The 22,350-nt window shown below is 46.1% G+C and overlaps 2 protein-coding genes and 1 long non-coding RNA gene across 4 annotated transcripts; 1 reads left to right on the top strand and 2 right to left on the bottom strand.

Moving 5' to 3' along the window:
* Positions 1–636: 636 nt before the first annotated feature.
* On the top strand, positions 637–17,871 carry LOC135395039 (uncharacterized). Its single transcript, XR_010422989.1, has 2 exons — positions 637–817; positions 17,494–17,871. It is a non-coding gene; the product is annotated as an uncharacterized LOC135395039 (long non-coding RNA).
* LOC135395037 (ubiquitin carboxyl-terminal hydrolase isozyme L3-like) lies at positions 7,361–12,627 on the bottom strand. Of its 2 annotated transcripts, XM_064626212.1 has the most exons (9): positions 12,457–12,627; positions 12,374–12,385; positions 12,110–12,238; positions 11,520–11,676; positions 10,241–10,323; positions 8,366–8,413; positions 8,217–8,292; positions 8,095–8,153; positions 7,361–7,497 (listed from the first exon to the last, which is right to left on the bottom strand). In XM_064626212.1, exons 1-9 carry the CDS (start codon positions 12,499–12,501, stop codon positions 7,408–7,410), a joined length of 699 nt encoding a protein of 232 aa, XP_064482282.1. In that variant the 5' UTR covers positions 12,502–12,627; the 3' UTR covers positions 7,361–7,407. The 2 variants fall into 2 exon arrangements, with proteins under 2 accessions (XP_064482282.1, XP_064482283.1); XM_064626213.1 differs by lacking the exon at positions 12,374–12,385.
* Positions 13,650–21,534, bottom strand: LOC135395038 (protein ovarian tumor locus-like). Its single transcript, XM_064626214.1, has 21 exons — positions 21,304–21,534; positions 21,020–21,103; positions 20,906–20,956; positions 20,799–20,845; positions 20,529–20,601; positions 20,385–20,466; positions 20,182–20,317; positions 19,498–19,543; positions 19,313–19,382; positions 19,189–19,247; positions 18,712–18,818; positions 18,589–18,641; positions 17,797–17,862; positions 17,567–17,693; positions 16,948–17,063; positions 16,612–16,643; positions 16,317–16,448; positions 15,386–15,596; positions 15,284–15,324; positions 15,089–15,185; positions 13,650–14,473 (listed from the first exon to the last, which is right to left on the bottom strand). The coding sequence occupies exons 1-21, from the start codon at positions 21,418–21,420 to the stop codon at positions 14,385–14,387; spliced, it is 1,836 nt and encodes a 611-aa protein (XP_064482284.1). The 5' UTR covers positions 21,421–21,534; the 3' UTR covers positions 13,650–14,384.
* Positions 21,535–22,350: the final 816 nt, after the last annotated feature.

Raw genomic sequence — 22,350 nt, 5'->3', positions numbered from 1 at the left:
GCCAACGAATGTGGCCCTTTCTTCTTCCTCTCAAAAGATGGCCAGATTGGGTAAAATGACTTCTATGTGCTCCTGTTAAAGTTTTTCTCCCTCTTTTCACTTAGGTGTGACCACTACCATGACACCAATATTGTAGATGCACTTTAAAACTTGTGTTACCGTACTTGTGTGACTGCCATGATGAGAAAAGCCCCAGAAAATATTTTGTTGCCAGGGCTTCTATTCGATCATCAGACGTCTATACATCAGCATCCACCATACCGGTTGTAAGACGTACATGGCCCATGTGAACAGAAAGCGAAAAGCGTTTTCTTCGGCTAATATACGTATCTGTTGCGTTGCAACATATTTTGTTCGCGAAGCACAAGTATCTCGGCGCAATGTTTCTTTTTTGATGCAGATGCTAATCGCCTTGTACGTTGGACAATGCGGTAAATTGGTTCGCCTCGACAGCGGTCGGTCATTCATTTCGATTAAAAGCAGCGTGATCTATGGAGTAGCGGCCCGTAATTAAGGCCCGCGCAAAAAACCCGCGCACTGTGATTATATCCCGATGGAATCGAAACTGACGACGTGCGGATGGCGGCGATAACCCGGATGTTGCCCAACAGCGCCACGCAACGAGGGTCGTCTGCTTCGGAAATGCTTCATAGGCTTCGAAGCGCCGGCAAGAAATTACGACACATTAGCTTACATGCTACAATATCACCATTACAATACACGTGGATACAAAAATAAGGACGAGTCAAATCTCGCAGACGACACCGCAAGTTTACTACAGTCCGAGAGTGTGAGAGTGCTTCACGGCCTTCACGTGGTGAGTGCAGAAAGTTCAAATACATTTAATTGTCAGTTCACACGCGTTTATAAGCGTGTTTTATAGCAGATACGGTACAGTTTAAGGCAAGGTAACGGTGACATGCGGCGTTGGCGAAAGATACTGGGAGTTGGGTGACAGGTGCCCATTACCACATACGCTCTGTGCCTATCCAAACTCAAGCAAGCGAAGGCATGAGAGCATTTCTATCACGGAAGAACGTTAGCTTACGTTGTCGAAAAAGCATCCGAGTTTTGCGTGAATTTTACAGGAATTAATTAAATGTGTTGAATACAAGGTTACATGGCCGAGTTTACTTTCTACCTTGACCGCGCACCAGGCAATACGTATGCTTGCATATGCCTTATGCTTATCAGCTCATGCCTTTCATACAAACGTGTGGGTGGGTCATGATTAATTGCTTCGTGGAAGTGAATTATTCTTGATGTACAGTAGCTAAGCCATTAGTGCCCCTTGTTTCACCTACTAACCTGCACCCTTCCTAAGCAATCATTTGCAAAGTCCTTCTGAGATACTGGGAGACGTGTTGCAAAATGCCTTATTGGTATATAGCATAGGATGAGTATAGCAGGTTTGTTTTACGGATCGAAAGGAAAGCCATGAACTCATTAATAATAATGGTGCCGTGATGTCACAGGTAAGGTTTAACTATATGGCTATAGTATGGCGACATGTTGCACGTACGTGTCGCAGGGTAGGATTACGGATAATTTCGACCAACTGTCTGGTCAAGTCAACTGCTTGCCGAACAGAACCTCACCACATACCACGTCCGTGAGAATTAACATATAACCGCATAAGGGTCATAAAAAAGCGTCCCGTTTTTAACCAATCAGGGGGCTTAATCGTTTTGAGCTAACGAAGGGCGGAGAAGGGTACGTGATAAAACACGTGCGCGATACGTGAAGGGCGCAGCATACGTCACGCGCAATGTGTCACATGCAGTGTTGTACGTAGCGCCGTTACTAGTAGCGGCGCTACCGTATCCGTTACTTTTGTCGGTAGCGGAGTAGAGATCGCGCTACTTTTTTAAACTGGTAACGAAAGAAGTACTTCCGCTACAAATTTGCGGTAGCGCAATCTTTGAGCGCTACCGCTACTTTCCGAGCTGGGGTTCGCGACAACACGACTTCGACCTATCATCAAACCTCCACTCTGCCTGCCTTCGATCCAGCTGCCCGATATCACAACTCATTCTGGGAAGAGCGGGCAAATAGCCGAAAGGAGGGCACAGAGGCCGTTATCTTACAAAGAGGATGTGTCCTCCACGTGTTCCCTATTTGGGATGAATCATCTTCAAGATTTGGTGCGCTGTCGGAGTTGTCTGACGTCACTCCATTCTGGAGCCGTCCTCGCTAGCTATGAGTCATGACATTCCACATGACATTGCACCACGTACGCTCAGGTGCTTGACAGTTGCCATTTCTTGTCCGCTGCAATGGAGGGACCATGGCCTGCTACAGTACAAAACAGTAGCCTGGTGTTCACATGTCTACTATGCGCCTCGGTGGGAAAGCTTTATCTGTGCGTCAAGGAAGTCAACGTCCAATTTGAAAAAGCACACAATGGTATGTTTACCAACTTCTCGTTCCGGGCAATCCGAGTTGTTTTTGTGACAAAGCTGTTGAGCCTTTTATCGGTAGACTGGCTTTGTGCTTTATTTGCTTTAGAGGAAGAGAAAAAGATACGCAGGATACCGAGTAGGCTTTAGTAAATCTGTAAAAAAACGGTTTTCAAAATTTTAGCCTTCAGGCAACCTACGTGTAACCTCCATTGGACGTCGATTTATTATTTTGAGATATTGTTTTATTTTATTATTTTAAGACGTTTGAAGTACGTCATCAACGATACTGTTTGTTTCTTTCCTAAAAAGTAGCGCATGAAGTATCGCGTTACTTTTTACGGGTAACGGTTTTTGCTCAGGTAGCGCGTATCGGTATTGCGCTACCTTTTTCGGGTAGCGGGTACAACACTGGTCACATGTCCGTCTTTTTGAATTTCCCGCCACTCGTTGGCTCGTTAGACGTACAAGCGATTCGTACAACTCATTCGGGACGGTGGTTGGAGCGTGCTATATGCGGTGAAGTTAAGCAGGCAGTCCCATCGCCACCACTACCATTCTGTTTTAAAAGTGCAGGGCGGACAGGACACGGAATAGTCAATAGAGAGTTTTCAAAGTGCATCGTACGCTATCGCCTTTGCGTACGCAAGAGCCGGATATCGTTGGTGGTTCTGCGCACGTGTAAAACATAAAGAGAGCTTCGCGCAATGTGAACCACCACACTATCTCTTACGTACGCAAAAGCGATAGCGTGCGCTATGCTAAAATTCGAGTTTTACTGCATCGTACGCTATCGTGTTTATATGCGTGAGAGATAGCGTGATGGTTCTACGCATTGCGCGAAGCTCTCTTTATGTTTTACACGTGCGCAGAACCACCAACGATATCCCTTACGTACGCTAAGGAGATAGCGTACAGTACACTAAAGTTCACTATTCACTACAGAGTTTTCGGAAAACGTACAAGTTTCACGATAACGTTCCGAAAACATAAGCCGATTGCTAGATTGGAGTGGGCGACATATCACGTTGGTGCAGGGGCGGATTTAGGGGGGGGGGGGTCCGGATGTCCTGACCCCCCCTCAATTCGAGACTTGAACATAGGGTTCAATGGACCAATCTCAGCATGCCCCTGGCACTTGTCCATAGCGGACCCCCCCCTGGAAAAAACCTAGATCCGCCCCTGCGTTGGTGATATCTATTTGACTGGCAACCATGGGCGAGGTGCATTTTGCGTAGGTGGCTCTCACGGTGCTGACAGTCCTGTTACTCATTTCCACGATTTACCAGTGTTATTGCATTTTGAGAGAATATGTATATGTCAGGAACTATCTCGTTTGAACAAACTTCTCAAAAAAGTTGAAGTCGGCTACTTAGCCCATGACTGAGCCGCTAGAGGGTTGGGGGGACCACGTGGGGGTACATGTAACACTGTTGCTCGACGAATGGGCGATTGTTTCCCACCACGCGTCTTTTCACCGCAATTTCAGTCGTGATAAAAAAAAAAAATAGTTTTCTGTCGCACGTAAAATTTGCAATATTAACAGCTTACCTGCAGCTTTACAGTACCTTTAAAGGAACTATCCATCCGGAAACGTCCGTATGAGACCGATACAACTGCCGATACAGTAATCTTTGGCACCGATTCACAGTCCACCTGGCCAAATTTCTCCCGAAAACAGCAAATAGTAACATCATGATGACGTAGGCAGTAGGGACGGATGCGACAGGCCCAGAAATTACGCAAAGTACATAAAATCATTCGGACTATTCATAAGTTGATGAATCTGGAACAAGAAGTATAAAACCTCAGTTCTCGGTGTAGCGTCACAATCTAAGGGCACAGTTGCTATGGTGCCAGCCGTAGTTTCATGCTTGATACTTCTGCACGCACATGCTAACCCCCCTCGAGGCCACCGCCACAACAAACAATCCTCTCTACCCCTTACTTCTCATGACTAGCGTTTGTGATGGAACAGTGTTGTTCACCCCTTTTTCTTTTTTGTTACGTGCTGTCAGCTGCAGAAGTACATGTTAACACATTAGTTAGCCATGAGGTTCACCATCGTGATATGGTGCGATTGTTCCACCCCACAAAATTGTCACGTGTCTAAAACCTAATGTAGAGGAAAAAAAATTATTCTGCTGTCCCTGGACCCAAAACCTGCAATTATCTGCCCTCGCAACTTTCACACAAGAGAGGGCTTGTGAGACTCTTAATCCTGGCAATACACACATATCAGCAGCCAATATCAGTAGCCACCATGCAAAATATTTTTGCGGTACGGTGTACTTGTACTGTATTCTTGGATCAATGACCCTTCCAGGGAGAGAGGGGGGAGGCAAAGAGTGCTACCCCCTCACCTCTTTTCCTGGAGACTGACGCTGCAAAGTGTGCCAGTGGTCAAGGGTTCATATTATGACATCTGAGAAAAATCGTGACAACCTATGACTAAACGGTGCACAAATTTTCATGAGTGATTTTGAAGCTCCAGTGGGGCCTTGCTCTTCTCCCGGTGCTCCCATGGCAGGATCACCTCGCATGAAGTCTGTAGCTCCATGTGCCTTTCATCTCGCCTCATGCGCCGCTTATTCCCGATTCTGCTGTGCAGAGACCTGTGTCCCGACTCAAATGATCGGGCCAGCCGTGGCAACAGCTGAGGTCACTGCCTCCTTTCGGGACACGTTCTTTCAATGAATGGAGGAGCTACGAAAAATATGCGGCCAGAGGCATGCCACTGCCAAAAACTACACTCAGTGGCGTATCTAGGGTGTGGCAGGTGTGGACAGGTGCCATGGGCGCCAGGTGAACAGGGGCGCCATTATGTGGTCGGGTGTGAATGTGCCAGGTCGGGCACTCAACCTGCCACATTCATAAATGATCTAAAGCACCCGCCATTAGAGAGGTTGTAGTGTGAAACCTAGTGCGGACCACACGAAAACGCATCCCCAAGGACATCATGTTAACCATGTTGCCATGGGCGCAGGTAGCTCTAGATACGCCACTGACTACACTGCTCCATTAACTATGCATTCAGACACTGTGCACCAGTCAACATTTTAATGCAAATAAATATAAGCTGTGTGCGTATAAAGCTGTCTGCTCAAACTGCAAACTTCATCTTGCAAAGGCCTCTGTGGGACCAACCTGGAAAACAGAAGGATGTGATTGAAGAAATGAAAAATCTTGGCCAGGGGCATAGTGAGAAGGATGCTTAGGGGGCTTCAGTCCCTGAAATGTAGTTGATCAGTCATGTCAGTGTACTGCAATTTCTTCACGGTTGGCTCGTTAAAATTCACAGAAGTACTCAAGAGATTCTATCACTGGCTGCGGATAATTTAGCGAACACACTGACACTGGTCGGTATTTCCTTTCTTTTTTTTTTTTAATGTCTTAGCTCCCTCCAAAGAGAATGCATGGCTATGTCGCTGACCCTGACTGAAGTGCCTGGTTTGGTTCTACGTAACAAAAATGTCTTTCGTGCAGCTCATAGCAAAAGTTACAAAAGTTACTTTTCCAAACCATAAGCACCTTGCTACACGCCTTTTGTTCAGCTGTCCAAACGTTGAACATACAGTAAACCCCAGTTAAACTAACTCGTAAAAAACTGGAAAATGAGGGACACGTGACACTTCCGAGACAACTGTCTTCCTGTTGATTGTTGAGACTGCTCCACGCAACAACGCAGCAATACCAACCATTCCCCTCTCCTCGTATAACGAGAAGCTCGGGCAACCAAACTCTGCTCCACCACACAACTGATAGAACAGTAGAATAAAACTTCGGCTTTCACAGCTTCAAATGCAGGGCGGTTTGTCATGCATCGGCGCCGGCAATATTTTCGAAATTTTTGCAGACAAGATATCTTAACTTTGTCTCAAAAACCTTTCGAGATAAGCGGTGGCAAATGCATGGCAAGTATGGGAGATAATTCCGCAATGCAAGAAACCTTCGGCTGAACGGACATTTTGAGATATCAGACACACTGAATATCTGTACTTCAATGCTGTCAACATATGCAAAAGAAAGTTGACAGTGAAATATAGAAAGTGTGCAGCAATGCGGTTGTAAACCCGTTTTTCGTAGCACCTGTGCACACGCTTATTTTAAAGATCAGGTACCTAGGGAAGTGCTCAAAACTGCTCTTATTGAAAGACAGCATGCATTCGCTTAAGCTGTTGGAACAAGAGATACAGTCCTTACTACAGATACATCCTGCATGACACCAGTGTTCACTCCGAGGCATTTAAGCAAGTGTTAGGTTTACACAACCGAGGCTCAAAAGCCTTAGCTGCGAGCCAGCAGTTGCCCCGATTTTGTTTGTTCCTTCAAGTGCGTGTGTCCGTGAAGCTTGCTGCTGAAAACTACCCCGGTTTTCTATGTTAGTGCGCAACAAGAGAGTTCCTCATAGACACGCATTCCACGTAGGGTTGCCACCAGGCCGGTATTATACCGGCACAGCAGGTTATTTGCTCGCTCTGCCGGTAGGTAGGTGATACCGGCAGCCTTTTGCCGGTATTTGTCGCCCAAGACCTTTCATATGGGCTTTTGCGGGGTTCTCTCTTCAACATTCCACCACAGCTTGAATAAAACTGGAGCATAGATCCAACTCCGCAGTCACCAGTTCTTTCCTTAGTTATTCATTATTATTATTATTATTATTACACACAGGAACATATGTTTCCTCGTATTATATTGAGCTCTCTCTCGTTTTCTGTGTTCTCTTCCACCCCTCACCCACCTCCCTTTCCCGCGAGCCTTTCCCCCTTTCCCTCTATTCCACCTCCTCTCCCTCAGCCGGTATTTTTCACTACGAAAGGTGGCAACCCTAATTCAGTGACCTCACAGAACATTTAGCGATTCAATGGAGGCCGTACCGTCCCAGAAAAAATTGTTAGTTGATACCAGGTGTTTCGTAAGGATACACATTTGTGCAGGTCGGTGACACTGAGAGTTTAACAAATCCGCAGGCTCTTACCTGCTAGCAAAAACGTCGTCGGATGAGATCTTACTCATTGGCAGCGGCCAGCGCAAGCACCGTGAACTGTAGGTTGTCCGGATCCCGCGCGATGTACTCCTTGCACACATTGCTGGCATCCTGCACAATACGCAAAGTTGCGTCAACATTTTGCGTAATACGAGACGCTGTTTCGTCAACAGTTATGTGGCACCAGCCAATACAGGGTCTCTAGCATGCACTTTGATGATTCTTCCAAATCCCTTCACAGTGATAAACCTTACAGCGAAATAACACGGGCAAATCCAAGTAGGAATAACAAAAAAAATGTTGGTTACTGCTAGCCAATCTGTGTGATCACACTGCTCAGCTGCAAGCAGTTCGAGGCTGGTAAATGTTGAGTCTTACATTTAACTGTGATGCTACTTCTGCAAGTAAGTAATTTTGTATGTGCAAAGTGAAAAAAAAAAAAAAAGTCTCCAGGACAGACTTCACTATTTCAGTGTGCCTCTCTCCACCAGCCTCTATTCACCATAATATCTCAAGTGGTTATAGGTAGTATGACTTTAACTTGCAGCGTGCTCAGATGTTGAGAAACGTCCACTCAAAAATGTACATTAGTTTCCAGATTAGCGTACCAATTAAACATACAGAAAAAAACGTGGTATAGAAAGCATTATATCAATAACTATGCACCACGAAAAGGAATTAGCGTCTGAAAAGTGTGTGCCGTCTTACCACGAGGAAGTTTTCATCTGAAGTTGGTCCCATGTTAAGAGGGAATGGCTTCCGTCCATCTGTAAGAAGCGGGGAAACGTCGGGCAAATGACGGCTCAATCCGGGAGATGGAAATCGCTCACCTAGGTCATATATGTGACCATCCACATTGGCCAGGCAGATGAAGTGAAGGTTGACATTCTCGTCTGCGCTTGGGGCCTAGGATTGCAGAGTATGCTGTCAGTTAAAACACTGAGATAAAACGAAGTGCACAAAGTATTATTCTGTTCACCTCAGTTTGTCCCTCCTGAGCACATTCTTCATGTGCCACAGAGAAAGCCTGAAACCAGAGTCCAATTATTAACAGATTCTGCACTAAACTTCAGTGCGAGACATTTTCGAAGCAGGGGTCCACACACAAAGGTGAAAGCTATACAATTGAGCCACGAGCAATTGGCTGCAGATTTACCGTATTTTTCGGTATATAATGCGCACCTTCAAAAGTGAGCAAGATTTGGAAAATATCCCAAATTGCTTCATAGGGGTGAAGATACCGGTGCTTATAGTGCAAGAAACTGTAAGCTTTACATAACCTTTAATGTACACCATAGTCAGAGCCACTGTGTAGAGTGTAAGCACATTTTATTACATTCATTGCGGGCGTAATGGTTACTCGAAGTCCATTACAACAGAGTGTGTCGTCAGCTTTCTCTCTCGCATTCCTTCTCAACAATTTGATTCAATTTTTATTTTCACGGTGTCCATCAACAACGTTAAATGAATTCTAGATCACAGAGACCTCCAAGTTGCCTTTGCTGTTTTGGCCTGCCCATCACTTCTCTCAGCTAATCATGCTGCTATCATTCAGTTTTTCTTATGTTTCTCAAACATGTCACTCGAATTAGCGACTTACGCCGATGTGAAGAGGTTGGCATTTTCTTGGAAATGGTTCTTAAAGGGAAAAACTCCTACGTAGAATGCAGCCTTCGGGACACTTTTTACGGCACATTATACGCAGGAAAATCCGGTAATTAAAAACTAATCAGCCGCGCTCGCAACATCTGCTATGTCTCCCCGTATATTCCCGAGAGTGTCAAATTCTGTTTGGCTGTCCAGAGGAGACGCAGGAATCGGGGGTGGCTATAATCATTTAGTGTCTCCATCTGAAAGGCAAATGGGAAGGATGACTGGAGCTAAAGAAAGACTACAAACAGCAGTTTGGCAGAACTTGGCGGCCAACCTTGAAGGACGAGGGGCACGTGCCACATACGCCACGGGAGTTTGTAGAGGGAGAGGGCAAACCACATGACCAAGTGCCTGTCCCCTCACGAGGCAGCAACAAGGGGGCCGTCATAGAACGGCATGGGTCTACAGAAGAAATCACGTGCGCCTCGTCGCCTCCAGCCGTGTGCTGTCACCCCATTATTTGGGACCGGGACCAATGAGGTGAATCCAAGAACAATAGGGGAGAGTGGGAAACAGGGGAGCTGCGCAGACAGCTGACCTACTTGCATAACATATTCGGAGCAAAGCCACATTTTTCATGGTTTTGTGCTAGTGGGGTACTCCTTGTCCTCAACGTCCGGCATCTGCTACTAAGATAAGTTACTAGAATTTCTGGAAAAGCACTCCGGTCATCCGAATGAAACTGACAGTTGTATATCTGTATAACTTGCGAACACAACTTGAGCTTAGTTCCGGAATGGCTGTACGAGACGGTCCCTTAAAGGAGCAATGAGGCGACATTTAACGTGGCTGGAAAACCCTGTTTACTGCGTCAAGCTCTTCATCGGGAGCAAACCATGGAAAATATTTTCGCTCTGCGGCGTAATATAACTGCGCAGATTTACGGTCAAAGCAAACAGTCCGAGAAAGTAGCCGCGGACACTATCCTCGCGTGACGTAGGGAAGTCCCCGTGCCTTTTTTTTTTCTTCTCGGCTTACGCGACTCTTACACCTGCTTCAGCTGCGTCGCTCTACATCACGAGCCACATGCCCAAGGACAAAAAAAAAAAAAAGTAAACTCAGTCCTTTTAGAGTGTCACACCAAGTGGCATGCCACTTCTATTGTTCTCATTCAGAGTAACTTTTCAGTGACATCTCGCAATGTGTGCGAGTTAAATACGACGCAAGATCCACCTGTCACAACCCAAAACGAGCACCTTACCTGACACTCTTCCAAATACTTCGCCCTCTCTTCCGGGCTCATCCCAGCAGTGGCATCGAGGAAAGTCCTCAATGGGGAATCGGCTGCGAGAAAAAAATACTGATCCTTCGAGGAGAAACAAGCAATACGCTGGCGCTTCACGGTAGTGCAGCGAATGTGGCTCGTCCTGTGTCAGTCTTTTGTCGTCGTTTGTTCTTGCCGCACTACTGCCAAGTGTGGACCGACTGGACCGGCTTCTACTTCATAAATATGCCGGTAGTTAGTATAATAGTGAACCCTAACACAATCCACAAGTCCTTTTGAACCGCCATAAACGGTACCTGCTCACAGTGCATTAAATGGAATTGGCGCGGACTTTCAAAGTTGTACCGTACCCAGACGGACACGTTTATGTCCATAAACAACAACTTTATTTTCGACCATGGAGAGTGGGGAGTTTCATCGCCACAGGCGATACTCTACCCCATTGCTGGATGGAATGGGGGGAATAAAATAACGAGCCCCTTCACAATAACGATCGTTGTCCGATGGTGTCCAGAAATTTCAGAAGAGCTTTGAGCGCAGAGCATAAAATGTAGATGCCATAAACAAAAAGTGACATTTGGGTCGTGCCAGCGACAGAAACTGCGATACAAAAAGAAACAAAGTCTACATACTCTGCTTACTCTAAAAAGCAGGGAGAATTGGGATTCTCTCTATAGCAGACACAATCACCTGGTCGTACGTGCAGTCTGTCTTACTGGCAAAAAGTGAACTTGTCTCGGCGCTATTTGGAGACCATTTTCCGAGCAAGGCAAAGCTTCGTTGATGGAAGAGCATTTATAGGTTAAGTACGAGAAGGAAATATCGGGAGCCCTGCGTACGGCAGATTGCCGATAAGCTGCGGGGCGATAAAAAAAATTAACTAGCGGGTACACAGTCAAAAACTTGATCCAAAACTAAAACAAAGTAACTTATGTTGTAATTGTAGCACCAAGCAACTCCGTGACCATAACTGACTTTAGCCATTCAGCAGTATACCATACGATACGGGCTTCACTTTGGTGCAGCTTTTCCTCGTGGCGTTTAAGTGCTTAAGTTGTGCCCTCTGACTGGGGTATTAGAATACTGCAAAGTGCAAACAAAGAGAAACAATACCCTTCATAGCAAAAAATGACGTAAGCACTTGCTCTAGAATTAGTAAGCACATCATTTGGAATCACAGATACAGACGCAACAATATGAGTGCACTTTGATGCAGCGATATGGAGTCCCCCTTGTAGCTTTCACATAGACTTACCTAGCTTAATGAGGTCAAGACTATTTGCCAGGGCATGCACCAGAGCCACAGTGCCACATGCATTCTTCACAGTCTGCTGCATAAAGTAAACCTTGTCGCTGACCACCTGACCCTTCTCTTTGATTTCTGCTGCTTTCTCTGACACGAAGTCTTCATGCTGTAAAATTTAGAGAGAGAAAAAAAAAGAAAGTCTGGGCACAAAGACCACTACATAATAAATGTAAACTCTTCCCTTTGTTCAGAAACTGAAACCTCTGCTGACCAATTAGGTTATATGAGGCGTGTCTATTAAGTGTGGTTCCAAATAGGGATTTTCCCAGCAGTTCCCTCGTGCCACCCCAAGACGCCTGCAGCAAATTAGGGTGTCATTCGTCACCCCCCCGGAGACGAAAATCCTGGGAATATCCCTGGCTAGGAAGGTGGAAAACACCGAGATACGCGGACAAATAGACACAAGCTCAACAACGTTTTTTTTTCACCTTCCTTCTTATCACGCAACAGTTAGCGCTCTCTCCTGACTATCGAATACCCTAGGTAGCCCCCCAAAAAAGAGTCTGTCAATGTTATGACATTCCTCGCAAAAGTCTTACGCGCTTGCTGATTGGAAATAGAAGCAATATGGCAGCCACGGGCTTCGGAACGGTGAGGAGCAATTCGTAGTCCAAACCCAGCACGTCAACGATCGACCAGTCCTTCGGCAGGCCAAGGTTCCGGAGGAACTACGAAAATAGACGCAGTTGCTCGCATGAGTGAGTACACGAACGCAAACATATCCCGCACACGAGACGGCAACGTCTGTCTCAAATTGCACAGTTGGTAAAGACGATATTGCATCGTGGGTGGATGAAACGCACCTTGGTCATCACCTGCAAAGAGAAAATAGAAAGCCACAAGCTGTTTTATTCAAACGCTTGAAACACGACGAAAAGGCGGTTACCTCAGGGTTAGACTCAAGAGGAAGCCATTTAGTATCTCCAGACATTGTGCAACTACTTCCACGGCTAGCAATGTTCAACAATTCGACAACTGGTTCTCTCCGGCTTATACCGCGGTTCCAACCCTTTAACTGATGGAATTGGCGGGCGGATTGGCTCGATTTATTCTGGGGCTGCGGATACGGCTCTGGCATGCAAATAACCACGGCGCTGCCGGCGCCGCCTATTGTTGAAAGAAAGGATTAGGCGCAGGCGCACCTGAGCTTGAACCTCAAAAACAAAAATGAGATTTTCAGGTTCAAGCTTAGGTGCGCCTTCACGTTTTCCTCCCAGCACCACACGTCAAAAGAACCCCCAAGTGGTCGAAATTATCCGCAGTCCAATGGCGCAGTCCTACGCTGCAGCACGTGCAACATGTGACCACGCCATGGGCCACACACACAGCAGACACACCTTACGTTCCCATTTACAAAAATGTGTGTGTTGGTATGGCCAATCTGGCACAACACGTGTTGTACCAGATGGGTTGCTCCTCCCCTTATGTTCATCCCGAGCTCGAGGGATATGCTGCTATTTTTGCTTAATTGCATGCACATGCAAATTTTTTGAATGCTTATTAGAGTTTGGTGTGGTGTGAATCTGAATATGAAAGCCCCAAGATGGCATTCCACACCGAGACTGGGAGCTGACACGGGTTCGAATCCAGCCACCGGCTGTGTTTTCCCCAGATGCTTTAAGGCAAATGTCGGCAGTTTCCTGCGAAGTCGGCCCAGGACACACGATCCCCTCCCTGCAATAGTCGTGACTTTGCCCGCCTGAGCCTGGTCGCCTACGGCAAGCAGCTTCCACCACCACTGAACATGAAAGCGTAGACTCTCACTGCCAACGTGATGTAATAACTGAATTTAGAAGAAAAAAAGATCTTAGAAAACCCGAATTTTATTCAACTGCTCTATTTATCCAGTTGCACTGGGGATTGTGTATAAGCAGTATGAAAACCACAACATTTTTGTCAGCGACACATTATGTATTCTCCTTTTTCGCTTACAGAAGAGCCACCTTCCTGTGACCATACGGAAAACATATAAAAACAAAAGGGCGAATCTTTGGGCGTGTTGGTTCAGCATGATAAAAACGGGTTAAAAGCGCTAATAGGACAAGGACAGAGAGTGAGACGAACAAGGCGTCGTCGTCTCACTCTTTGTCCTTGTCGTTTTAGCGTTTTTAACCCGTTTTTATCATATAAAACAAATTAACTCTCTCTTATTATTACAAAACATAGCAACAACAATTCTAGGAATACACACGATATTGGTGGCACTATATCAAAGCTGAAAACGACTAGAAATAGATGAGATAACATAATCCTTGGTTCAACTAGGTTACAACATGGCACATGGAAAGTTAACTTAATACTGACCCAGTGGTCCCATTTAATCACATTTTCCGCGGGGTGCAACCCGATCACTATCTTATCGGCAACAGAAGACCAATGAGATTAGCGGAACATATATCGCCAGGTAGAGGCAAAACAATACAAAGGAATAGAAGTGTACGTGGAAAAATGACTGGTCCAATTTCAATAAACCGCTCAATTGAGCATCAGCAACTGACATAGTCCACTGTTCTCACTATTTTACCATAATTGCGGAAGACATCCTATCAAAAAGGCATATCATTTCAATAGCGCCAGCTCTCAACAAGATGGCTATTGAAACTAAATGTTACTACAGCAGAAAAACATGCAAATTCTATTAACGTTATTATGTTTTCGAGTACATTCTTCCTGGACCAGCCTGAGAACAAATTACAGACACCTAAGAAGGCAGACATATTGCTCCCCTGAAATAGTATCACATAATGGGCCCCCCTAGTGGCAGATAACAAAAATGCGAATCATCTTCAATTTTTACAGCTGTCCGAGAAAGGCTCATTGCGGCGCCAGTTGAGACGTCACCATGGTTGAGAAGTTGCCTCCCACTGGCGAGGACCCATCCGTAGGTATGGGTGAGATTCCACCTACAAATACAATGTGCGCTGGGTTCAATGATACTTATTATTCCTTAGAAAACAAGAAGTAAAATATTTTAGAGCAAAAGACGCACAACAATTCCTTATGAGTATCAATGGCTGCCTTACAGCCATTTGTACACATCTGTTATAGCTAGCTTGTGAAAACTGTAACAATTAGTTGTTTTTGTCAAAATTCATTTTCCAGCTACAAGTAAAGAGAAAACGGTTGAGAGCATTAAACAGTTTAATTTGCGAAAAATGAGACTTTCGTGCAGCCTACTGGCTATAAATAGCGGGGGGAAAAAATCTGAACACTTTTGTTCCCTTATGCTTGCGCACACTTGTCTACGCTTCACAATATACGAAGAAATGGAAAACTCCTTTTTCACACCCCACTTTTGGATGAGTGTTTAAACACACCCTTCCAATCTTACTAGACACATTTTACCATCGTAACGTTAAATGTAAAAATAAAAAATAAAAAAGGCTCGAACCGAGAAAATTCTTTCTCGGGAGACAGCGATATATTTATTCCTTATATATTTCGCTCAAGCTCCTCCGTTCCTCCAGAAGTGGAAATAAATCAATATACATTTAAGAGTAGTAAGCTGCCAGAAGTACCTGTTCCTTCAATGAGGGGGAAAGCATCGGAAAAGAATGCTGCAAAGCCTCCACTTGGGGGAACCAGAAACGGCTGCCCCGTGCACCAGCGGAAGTACTGGGGGAGAAAAAAATACGAGCTATGAGCCAGAGACCTCTCGAAGTACCTCGAAAGTAACGCGGCGACAATCGCGGCTTACTTCGCAGCGGACTTACATCGCAGCCGATGTTGTAAAACCACCTCAGCGTTAGGACATCTGAAAAAAGAATGATACGGAGAAATAACGTTGGCAAAACTAGGGAGTCGTGATCACCCACCTCGGGGAAGGTCGCTCCCGCTGGGGTCGAGAGACTTGTGGGCTGCGAGGTCGACACCGGGAACGGGGGACTCAAAGGGCAGGATTCCCAGGGCAGGCGGAGGAGTTAGGAGCGGGGGTGAAGGGGGTGCCTCCTCCTGTGACCCCAGGGATATATCGTTCGTTGCGTTGCTGTTGTAGTTTATGTACAGTGGCTTCGGAGATGGAACAACCTGCCGCAAGAACAACAAGGAGCACGGTTCAGCAACAATTGCACTTTCAAAGTCTCTGTTTCCGCACATTTTTTTCCCCATCTGCCATCATTGCACGACGTAGCATATTTCGTGTTGGACTCGGGTGAATTCACGATACGCTTCCAGATTCTTGCGAGAGAACTTTGCAAATTTTGCAGTTTAATTCGCGAAATTAAGTACATTTTTAATAAATGTACTTTTAGTATGTACTCTCAGAAGAGCGTATTTCTAGGACCTTTTTTTTAACGTTCCGCTTTAGCTCTGTGAAGCAATTGCGGCCACGAGTGGCATACAGATGTGCACAGATGGAGCAAAGACAGCAGGACAGTGAGAATAGTATGCGTCCTGGGCCGACTTCAGGGGGAACTCTGACGGAAAACCTAGGGAAAACCTCAGCCAGCACAGTTGGGATTTGAACCCACATCACTTCCCTGTCTTGGTGTGGAAAGCGATCGTTATGACTACTACACCACGTGAGCTAGTTTTTAAAATTTTGCGACAGATTATCTAAGAGCCTTGTCTTGTGCTGTTTGTTTTTGTGTTTATTTTTTTGGTCAGTTCAGAGTGCAACAGAGTCATTACTCTTTTGTCCTCTCGTACCAAGTTCTACGGCTAGCTTCTTTTTTGGCTTTTCATTCCCTATTTTATGCCACAAAAACTGAAACGATCGTCAATTATCTTGGTGCACCTTGTACGCACATAAGAAAGGAGAGGCCCCATCGCGGGATCGTAGTAGGAGATCCGTCCGGTCGGTGAGAAGAAACTCGGTTCCGGAGAATCCAAGTACAACGTCTGCTCTGGAGTTCCTGGGCCCTGCAAACTCCCGCTATCCTGAGCGATTAACGGAAAAAGAAAAGCAGTCAGTGAAAGTCGTGGTACATTGAGTCCACAGAACAGGGTTTCATCTTACCTTTCAGCATCTAACAGCAAAACAGAGAGGAGATAACAGATATAGATGAGATAAAGGTAACGTTCCCAGACTCGTTTGTCTTACCTGTAGCACGGCAGGGCTCTCCGGTGATTGAGCTACAAGCAAAAAGAGTGTGAAAAAAAAAAAAATGTGGTGGGTAGCACCGAGGCACTGCACAGGATGGCCTGGAAAGCCGACTCTGACTTGAGCCTTTACAGTGCTTTGACTTAGGATCCAGCTCGATAATTTTTCTCTCGTTTGCCAGTCGCCCTTTCTTTGCCAATCATTCTCTCGCATAAACTGGCCAGTTGAGCCGACGACATATATATATATATATCTCAAAGTCTGCGCTTTCCAGCCATTCTCGGCAGCCTGGTTGAATAACATTACAGGCCCGTGCTGTGCTCTGGGAAGCATTACCCTGGGTTGTAGTCAGAAGAGGAGCGGGCCACTGTTGCCAACAGATGGGCTGTGGGGGTGTTGGAGGGCTACTGGGGCTTCCACTCACGGGTTCCCAGGAATCGGGTGAACAGGGTCTGAAACAGGCACGTGCGACGTAGTACATGCAACATTCAACGACCGTCGTATCCGTATCCGTGTGACGCACACACACGGAGAAAGAAGTGTAAGAGAGTCTTTCCTGCAGATGGAAGAAGGACCAGGCAGTGTAGCACCGTCAGTCGTTTGACTCTGGAGCAGGTTCTCACGTGGCCTGGCATGTCATGAACACGTGCCGGTGAAACAAAGCCGGCAAAAGTGCCAACAGAACAACGGGGTCTTTGTTGCGGCTCGTGCTGAACAAGACACACTGTATATATAATAAAAAAAAGTATGTGGGTGCCTATGGATGTTTAATTGGAACCTCAAGCTCCCTTTACTGTATGCAGGTTTACTATACAGAGGTTCTACCGTACGTTTATATCCGTAAAACACAGTGTGTGCAGTTTTCCTATTCTGCCTTTTTAGGTTACCCCCTCACTCCAACAAGAGGTTGTATCACTTTCTTTCTCCGTGGATCTACACTGTGGTGAGAGCTCACTTGGCCTCTGTGCAAAAGGCTGCTTTGAATGAAGCAGACACTCCACTCAAGTCCAGAGGGGGAGGGAATAGGAAGGAGAGACCTTTGCCCCCCTTACGATGCACCCTACGGTTGCACTTGTGTACCTCTGCAAAAAAAATCAACGAACCCACGGTCACTGTTGCGCGAAGGAACGCAACACGCGCAACGGATAAAGAGCAAGGTATTTGCGGAAGACTGGGGGCACCAACCTTGCAAGTCGGGAAGGATGGATTTCTGCAGGACACTGCGCATCTTGCAGGTACGCCACGTGACAGCTTGGAGAAGAGGAAAAAAGTAGAACGTACGCCTCTGTCGAAATGGTAAGTTTGGAGCATCCTCGTTTACCCACGTGCCGCAAAACCTCCCGGTACCAACTCGGCCCTCCCGGAGACACGTTTGCCCACCGGGAGATGTTCTCGGGAGGACTGAACGTGGCACCATCACAATGGCAAGATAGGCAGTGTCGTTCCTCGCAGCCCAAAATTAAGGTTGCTCCAAACTAATCGTCCTCACGAAATCACCAAAATGCTGCAGACGTAAAGAATTACACCCGCGGGTAATTGTCCCCTGCATCTGCAGGAATCCTCAAACCTTGGAGCTCAAATCTGCAGCCATTTCAGTGACTCGTTCAAAGACTATGAGCAAAATCATAACCGTGTATTCGCACGAGAGACATTCACCTAGAGGCGGAATCGCGCTCAACGTCGCGTCTTCGCGTACACTGCTGACCGCAGGGAATATCCCATCACGCAGCCACAAGTTATTCCGTAGCAGACGACGGGAAAACACACTGAGAGTTTCGTCTGCTAAATGTCGTCTGCAAATGCGCAGTATGCCACTCCCAATATTCCGCACCGTGTGGATGCTCAACGTAACATGGGACGGAACTTGGGCTCCGTGAGCAGTATTTTCGCATTTTCTGCCACTAGAATATTCCGTGAGGATGTCGCTCGTGTGAATACACGGTTAGGGACTTAGGGAGGATGCTTTAAAGCGGGCACCTTTACGAGCAGGAAGCGGGAGGGCTTCGACACTTTCGTAGGCCACGGTACACCTGAAATACAGGCCTTTTACCATACAACAAAACCAAGACGAGAGGCAAGCGAAGAACAAGGTTGCCATACATTTCGCCAAGCTTCTCAATAAACACCGTGACGAGACCACAGTTGGGCTCCATCTTCTGGACATGTCCCTGGAAGGTGGCGCTACCTTTATCCCTTTCCAGCCGCACCTGCAACATTTCGCGGATTATGCGCGATTAATTTCATTCGGATTGGTTCAGTTACATTATTTTGAAAGGGAAGCATTTTTACGAATAAGCGGTCTGTTAAAGGAACTGTAAAGTGAAATGGAACCACCCTATTGTTATGTACCACCAGGTAGAACTTGGCTTTGTGATGACGCATGTAAGCCACTACGTCTCAATTCAAAATTTTCATGTTGGTGAATTTCTAATATGAAATAAAATATAGTTTTTTTCTTTTCTTTTCCAGTCTCAAGTGGCACTTTAATCCACGCGTGCAAGTAATTCCATCCGAGAGAATGGGGACAAATTATCCACTGAGGGTGTGCTTCTCCCAGATCTCTGCACTTATACTTACCAAGCACTTGACACCAGGCCCCAGCTCTGGGATGACCATCTGTTCGTTGCGTATCCTTTCTGCAAGATACCCGGGTACGTTATGTGCGAGTGAGGAAGTGGGCACAAAGGGGCGGTTGTGCTACCTTTCTCCACCTCATTCCAAATGTCAAACTCCACGTTGCGATAGATGGTTGGGTCAAGGGCCTTCGCTACCTTGAATGGAAACGGAGGAATGCGGTTGGCCAAGGCCACCATGATGTCTGAACTTGACTGCTGTTAGAGAGAGAGACTGTTTGCGCACTTTTGAGCGACCCATGTTTACGCTCACCTGTTCTTCCTCAGAGATCGCATTCACCTCCGTACCGAACTTGACACTAAAAAATCACGCGACTGTTAGGCTTTGTCACCATCAACAGTTTCGTGTCCAACGTACAGGCATAACTATAACTGCTGTCCTACAAATACTAGATAAATTTATGGTACATGGGATAAAATTTATCTACTGGATAGCCCGAGCCCTCGGTACTCCTACGTCACAATCTACTTCCAACTTGCTCTCGTAGTTATTTTTTTTTTTAGGAAATTGAAAATTAATAGCCCGTCAAGTACGGTGGCAAAACTACGTTGCATGCGCGTAACACTGTCTAAAACAAAAGAAGTCGGCTACGTAGTCGTCATGAGCGGCGAGCCAGTTGTGAACGTACATCGCTGCCGCTGGGGTATTATTTCCAACCAGACATCGTCCCGAGCCATTTTACTGCAATTTTACTAGCAAATTAAAAAATAAAATAGAAATTTAGCGATCCCTGTCACGGGTATAAGTTGACGTGTGCGTTTGCAAGCAACAAGTCATAAGTAAACTACATTGTCAACATAACCCCCGTCGCCCGCATTACGGTACCTTTTAAGTTATTCAGGAAGCTGACCGCAGGATAAAACAAACAAAAAATTGTTTAACAATTAAATGGCAGTACTAGCCATCTAGCGCATACAGCCATTATTGTGACAGTACCTCTCTTTCCACTGCTCAAACGTCATGTTCTTCTTGTGCTTGAAGTATGTTTTGTCGTAGAGCATCTTCTGAACTGCAGTGTCCACGTCACTTCCCAGTTGAAAAACGTCCTTATAAAGGACATCATACACTATGGCTGGAACAGCAACCAAACAACGTTACCGAAATTAAACTGCTTATTTAACATGGTGACAATCGCTCACATTGACAGATGGCAGCAGCGTAGAGCGTGTGTTTGGGGTAGACGCAGTCGTAGTGGCTGCCTTGGACGTAACACAACGTTATCTAAGGCACAAGGATTCTCGATCAGATAAGTGGATCGGATAAGTGGGAATGCCCTGACTTACGTATTTTTTATGTCCATTTTCGGTCGCTAAATATGGATCTTTACCAACCTTGTCAAAAATGAGGAAGTCCTTCCTATAGGAGAGGGTAATTCAGTGCAATCACAAACATTATGTAACACAATTATAACAATGACTACCCGAAAGTCGCTCCAACCATCACTACACTTTCAACAGCTCTAGTCACAGAAATGAGTTGACTTGAGCTGCACATGCGGTCACTTATTGTAGCCACCTCCTTAGTCGAGATGGTGTTGCCGTTCACACACTCACTTGTACAAAACTGCCATAGCGTGCATCTCCAAGTGACCACCCCATGTCTGCAAAGTTTATCAACTCGAAAATTAGAAACCGATTTTTCTAATAGTTAAACAACTCACCTTGGGGTTCTTGGCTGTGTCCAAATATTTGTCAAAATCGCCATCAATAAACTGCGTAAAAAATTAACGTCGTGTAATTGAGCCACCTTGCACATTACTGACAGCTCTACTTACGGGCTCGTATGTTCCCCTGTTCTCTCTAATGTAATGAACGCAGGTGAGCCGTACCATTTCATGATTGCTCTGAGTGCGATATACCTGCGATGAAAACCTTCAACATGTCACACTTTTATCAATGTTCCTGTAATAAAAACATTAACGACTATGTGACGCGGTACAAGCTCTGTCACCGTTCACCGCCTACAAAACATCGTGTTTGAAACGAGCCCAATAGAGCACAGAGCGATAGAGCATTGAAAGGGTTCACGCAAACCAGAAGTAAGCTTCGAGCTACTTGCGTGTTCAGAGACAGCTCGGAAGAGACACGAGCCGTCGGCAGCAATTTGTTTTCTCCAGTAACCCACAGAGTCGAGAAAGTCATCCATTTTCTGTTGACACTCGTCGATATGTGCCATGCTTTGGCTTAGAAAAACTAAAGTTTTGAAATTGGCACGTGCAGCTTGTCCTAGCTGCTTGGCTTGCTGCCTGCTCGCCGAAATCCCGAAGTTGCGTTCTCGCGCGCACCGACCGGATATGACGTCAGACTTGTCTTCACCCGCTCGCAGGTTCTCCGCTCGAAGCAGGCGCTCGTCTGCTTAGGCAGAAAACTTTTGTCTAAACCATCCGCAAAACTTGGGGGAGGGGGGGGGGGGTACCTCACCCACATCTGTTTGGGGGCTGGTTTGGCATTTCTGGCAGTTTCTTAGCTGTTACGAACTGGTTAGCTATAACGTCAACAGTCTCCACCATTTTCACACAGGGCGGAAACGAAAGTGTAGACTTGCGTACGCGCTCACCATATCACAATCATCATGATCAATCGACCACGCAAAATGTCAGTTTCATTGAAGATCGCAAGCAGCTTCCGGAAGTCGCTCGACTGCCTTACACTTTCAAACACCTTGTGAAATCTGAGAGTTGGGAGGGCGTTGAAGGTGTCTATCCAAGTACTCGCTGTGGCCATGGGTGCCGTCAAGGGAAACGTTGCCCCCCCCCCTTGCTTCAACAAGTAAACATTTCCGTTGCAACACAATCACAAATTATGATTCCTTCTTTCTCTCTATGTTCCAGAAACATAGGCTTTCTGAGCCAAGACAATGTGGTTCCGGGCACAGTTGATGCACATAATTAGATCTAGATCCTGCACCGTGAACCCCTCTCCCCCAAACATTCTGCCCTAAAAAAATCCTGGCGACACCCATGGCTGATGTGGCTGGAATATTTTGATTTTGGTTCGACTGACTGGGTTGGTCAACATTATGAAGCATTCATGTGGATGCACAGGAGCACTGGGGCAATTTATAGTAGCTGTCCCGCAGAACCTCTTTTGTTGGGGACGGAGGCAC

This window comes from Ornithodoros turicata, chromosome 5 (assembly GCF_037126465.1).
Source record: "Ornithodoros turicata isolate Travis chromosome 5, ASM3712646v1, whole genome shotgun sequence".
Classification (NCBI taxonomy): Eukaryota; Metazoa; Arthropoda; class Arachnida; order Ixodida; family Argasidae; genus Ornithodoros; species Ornithodoros turicata.
The sequence above is the reverse complement of the archived record's forward strand: the minus strand, read 5'-3'. Positions and strand labels throughout refer to the sequence as shown.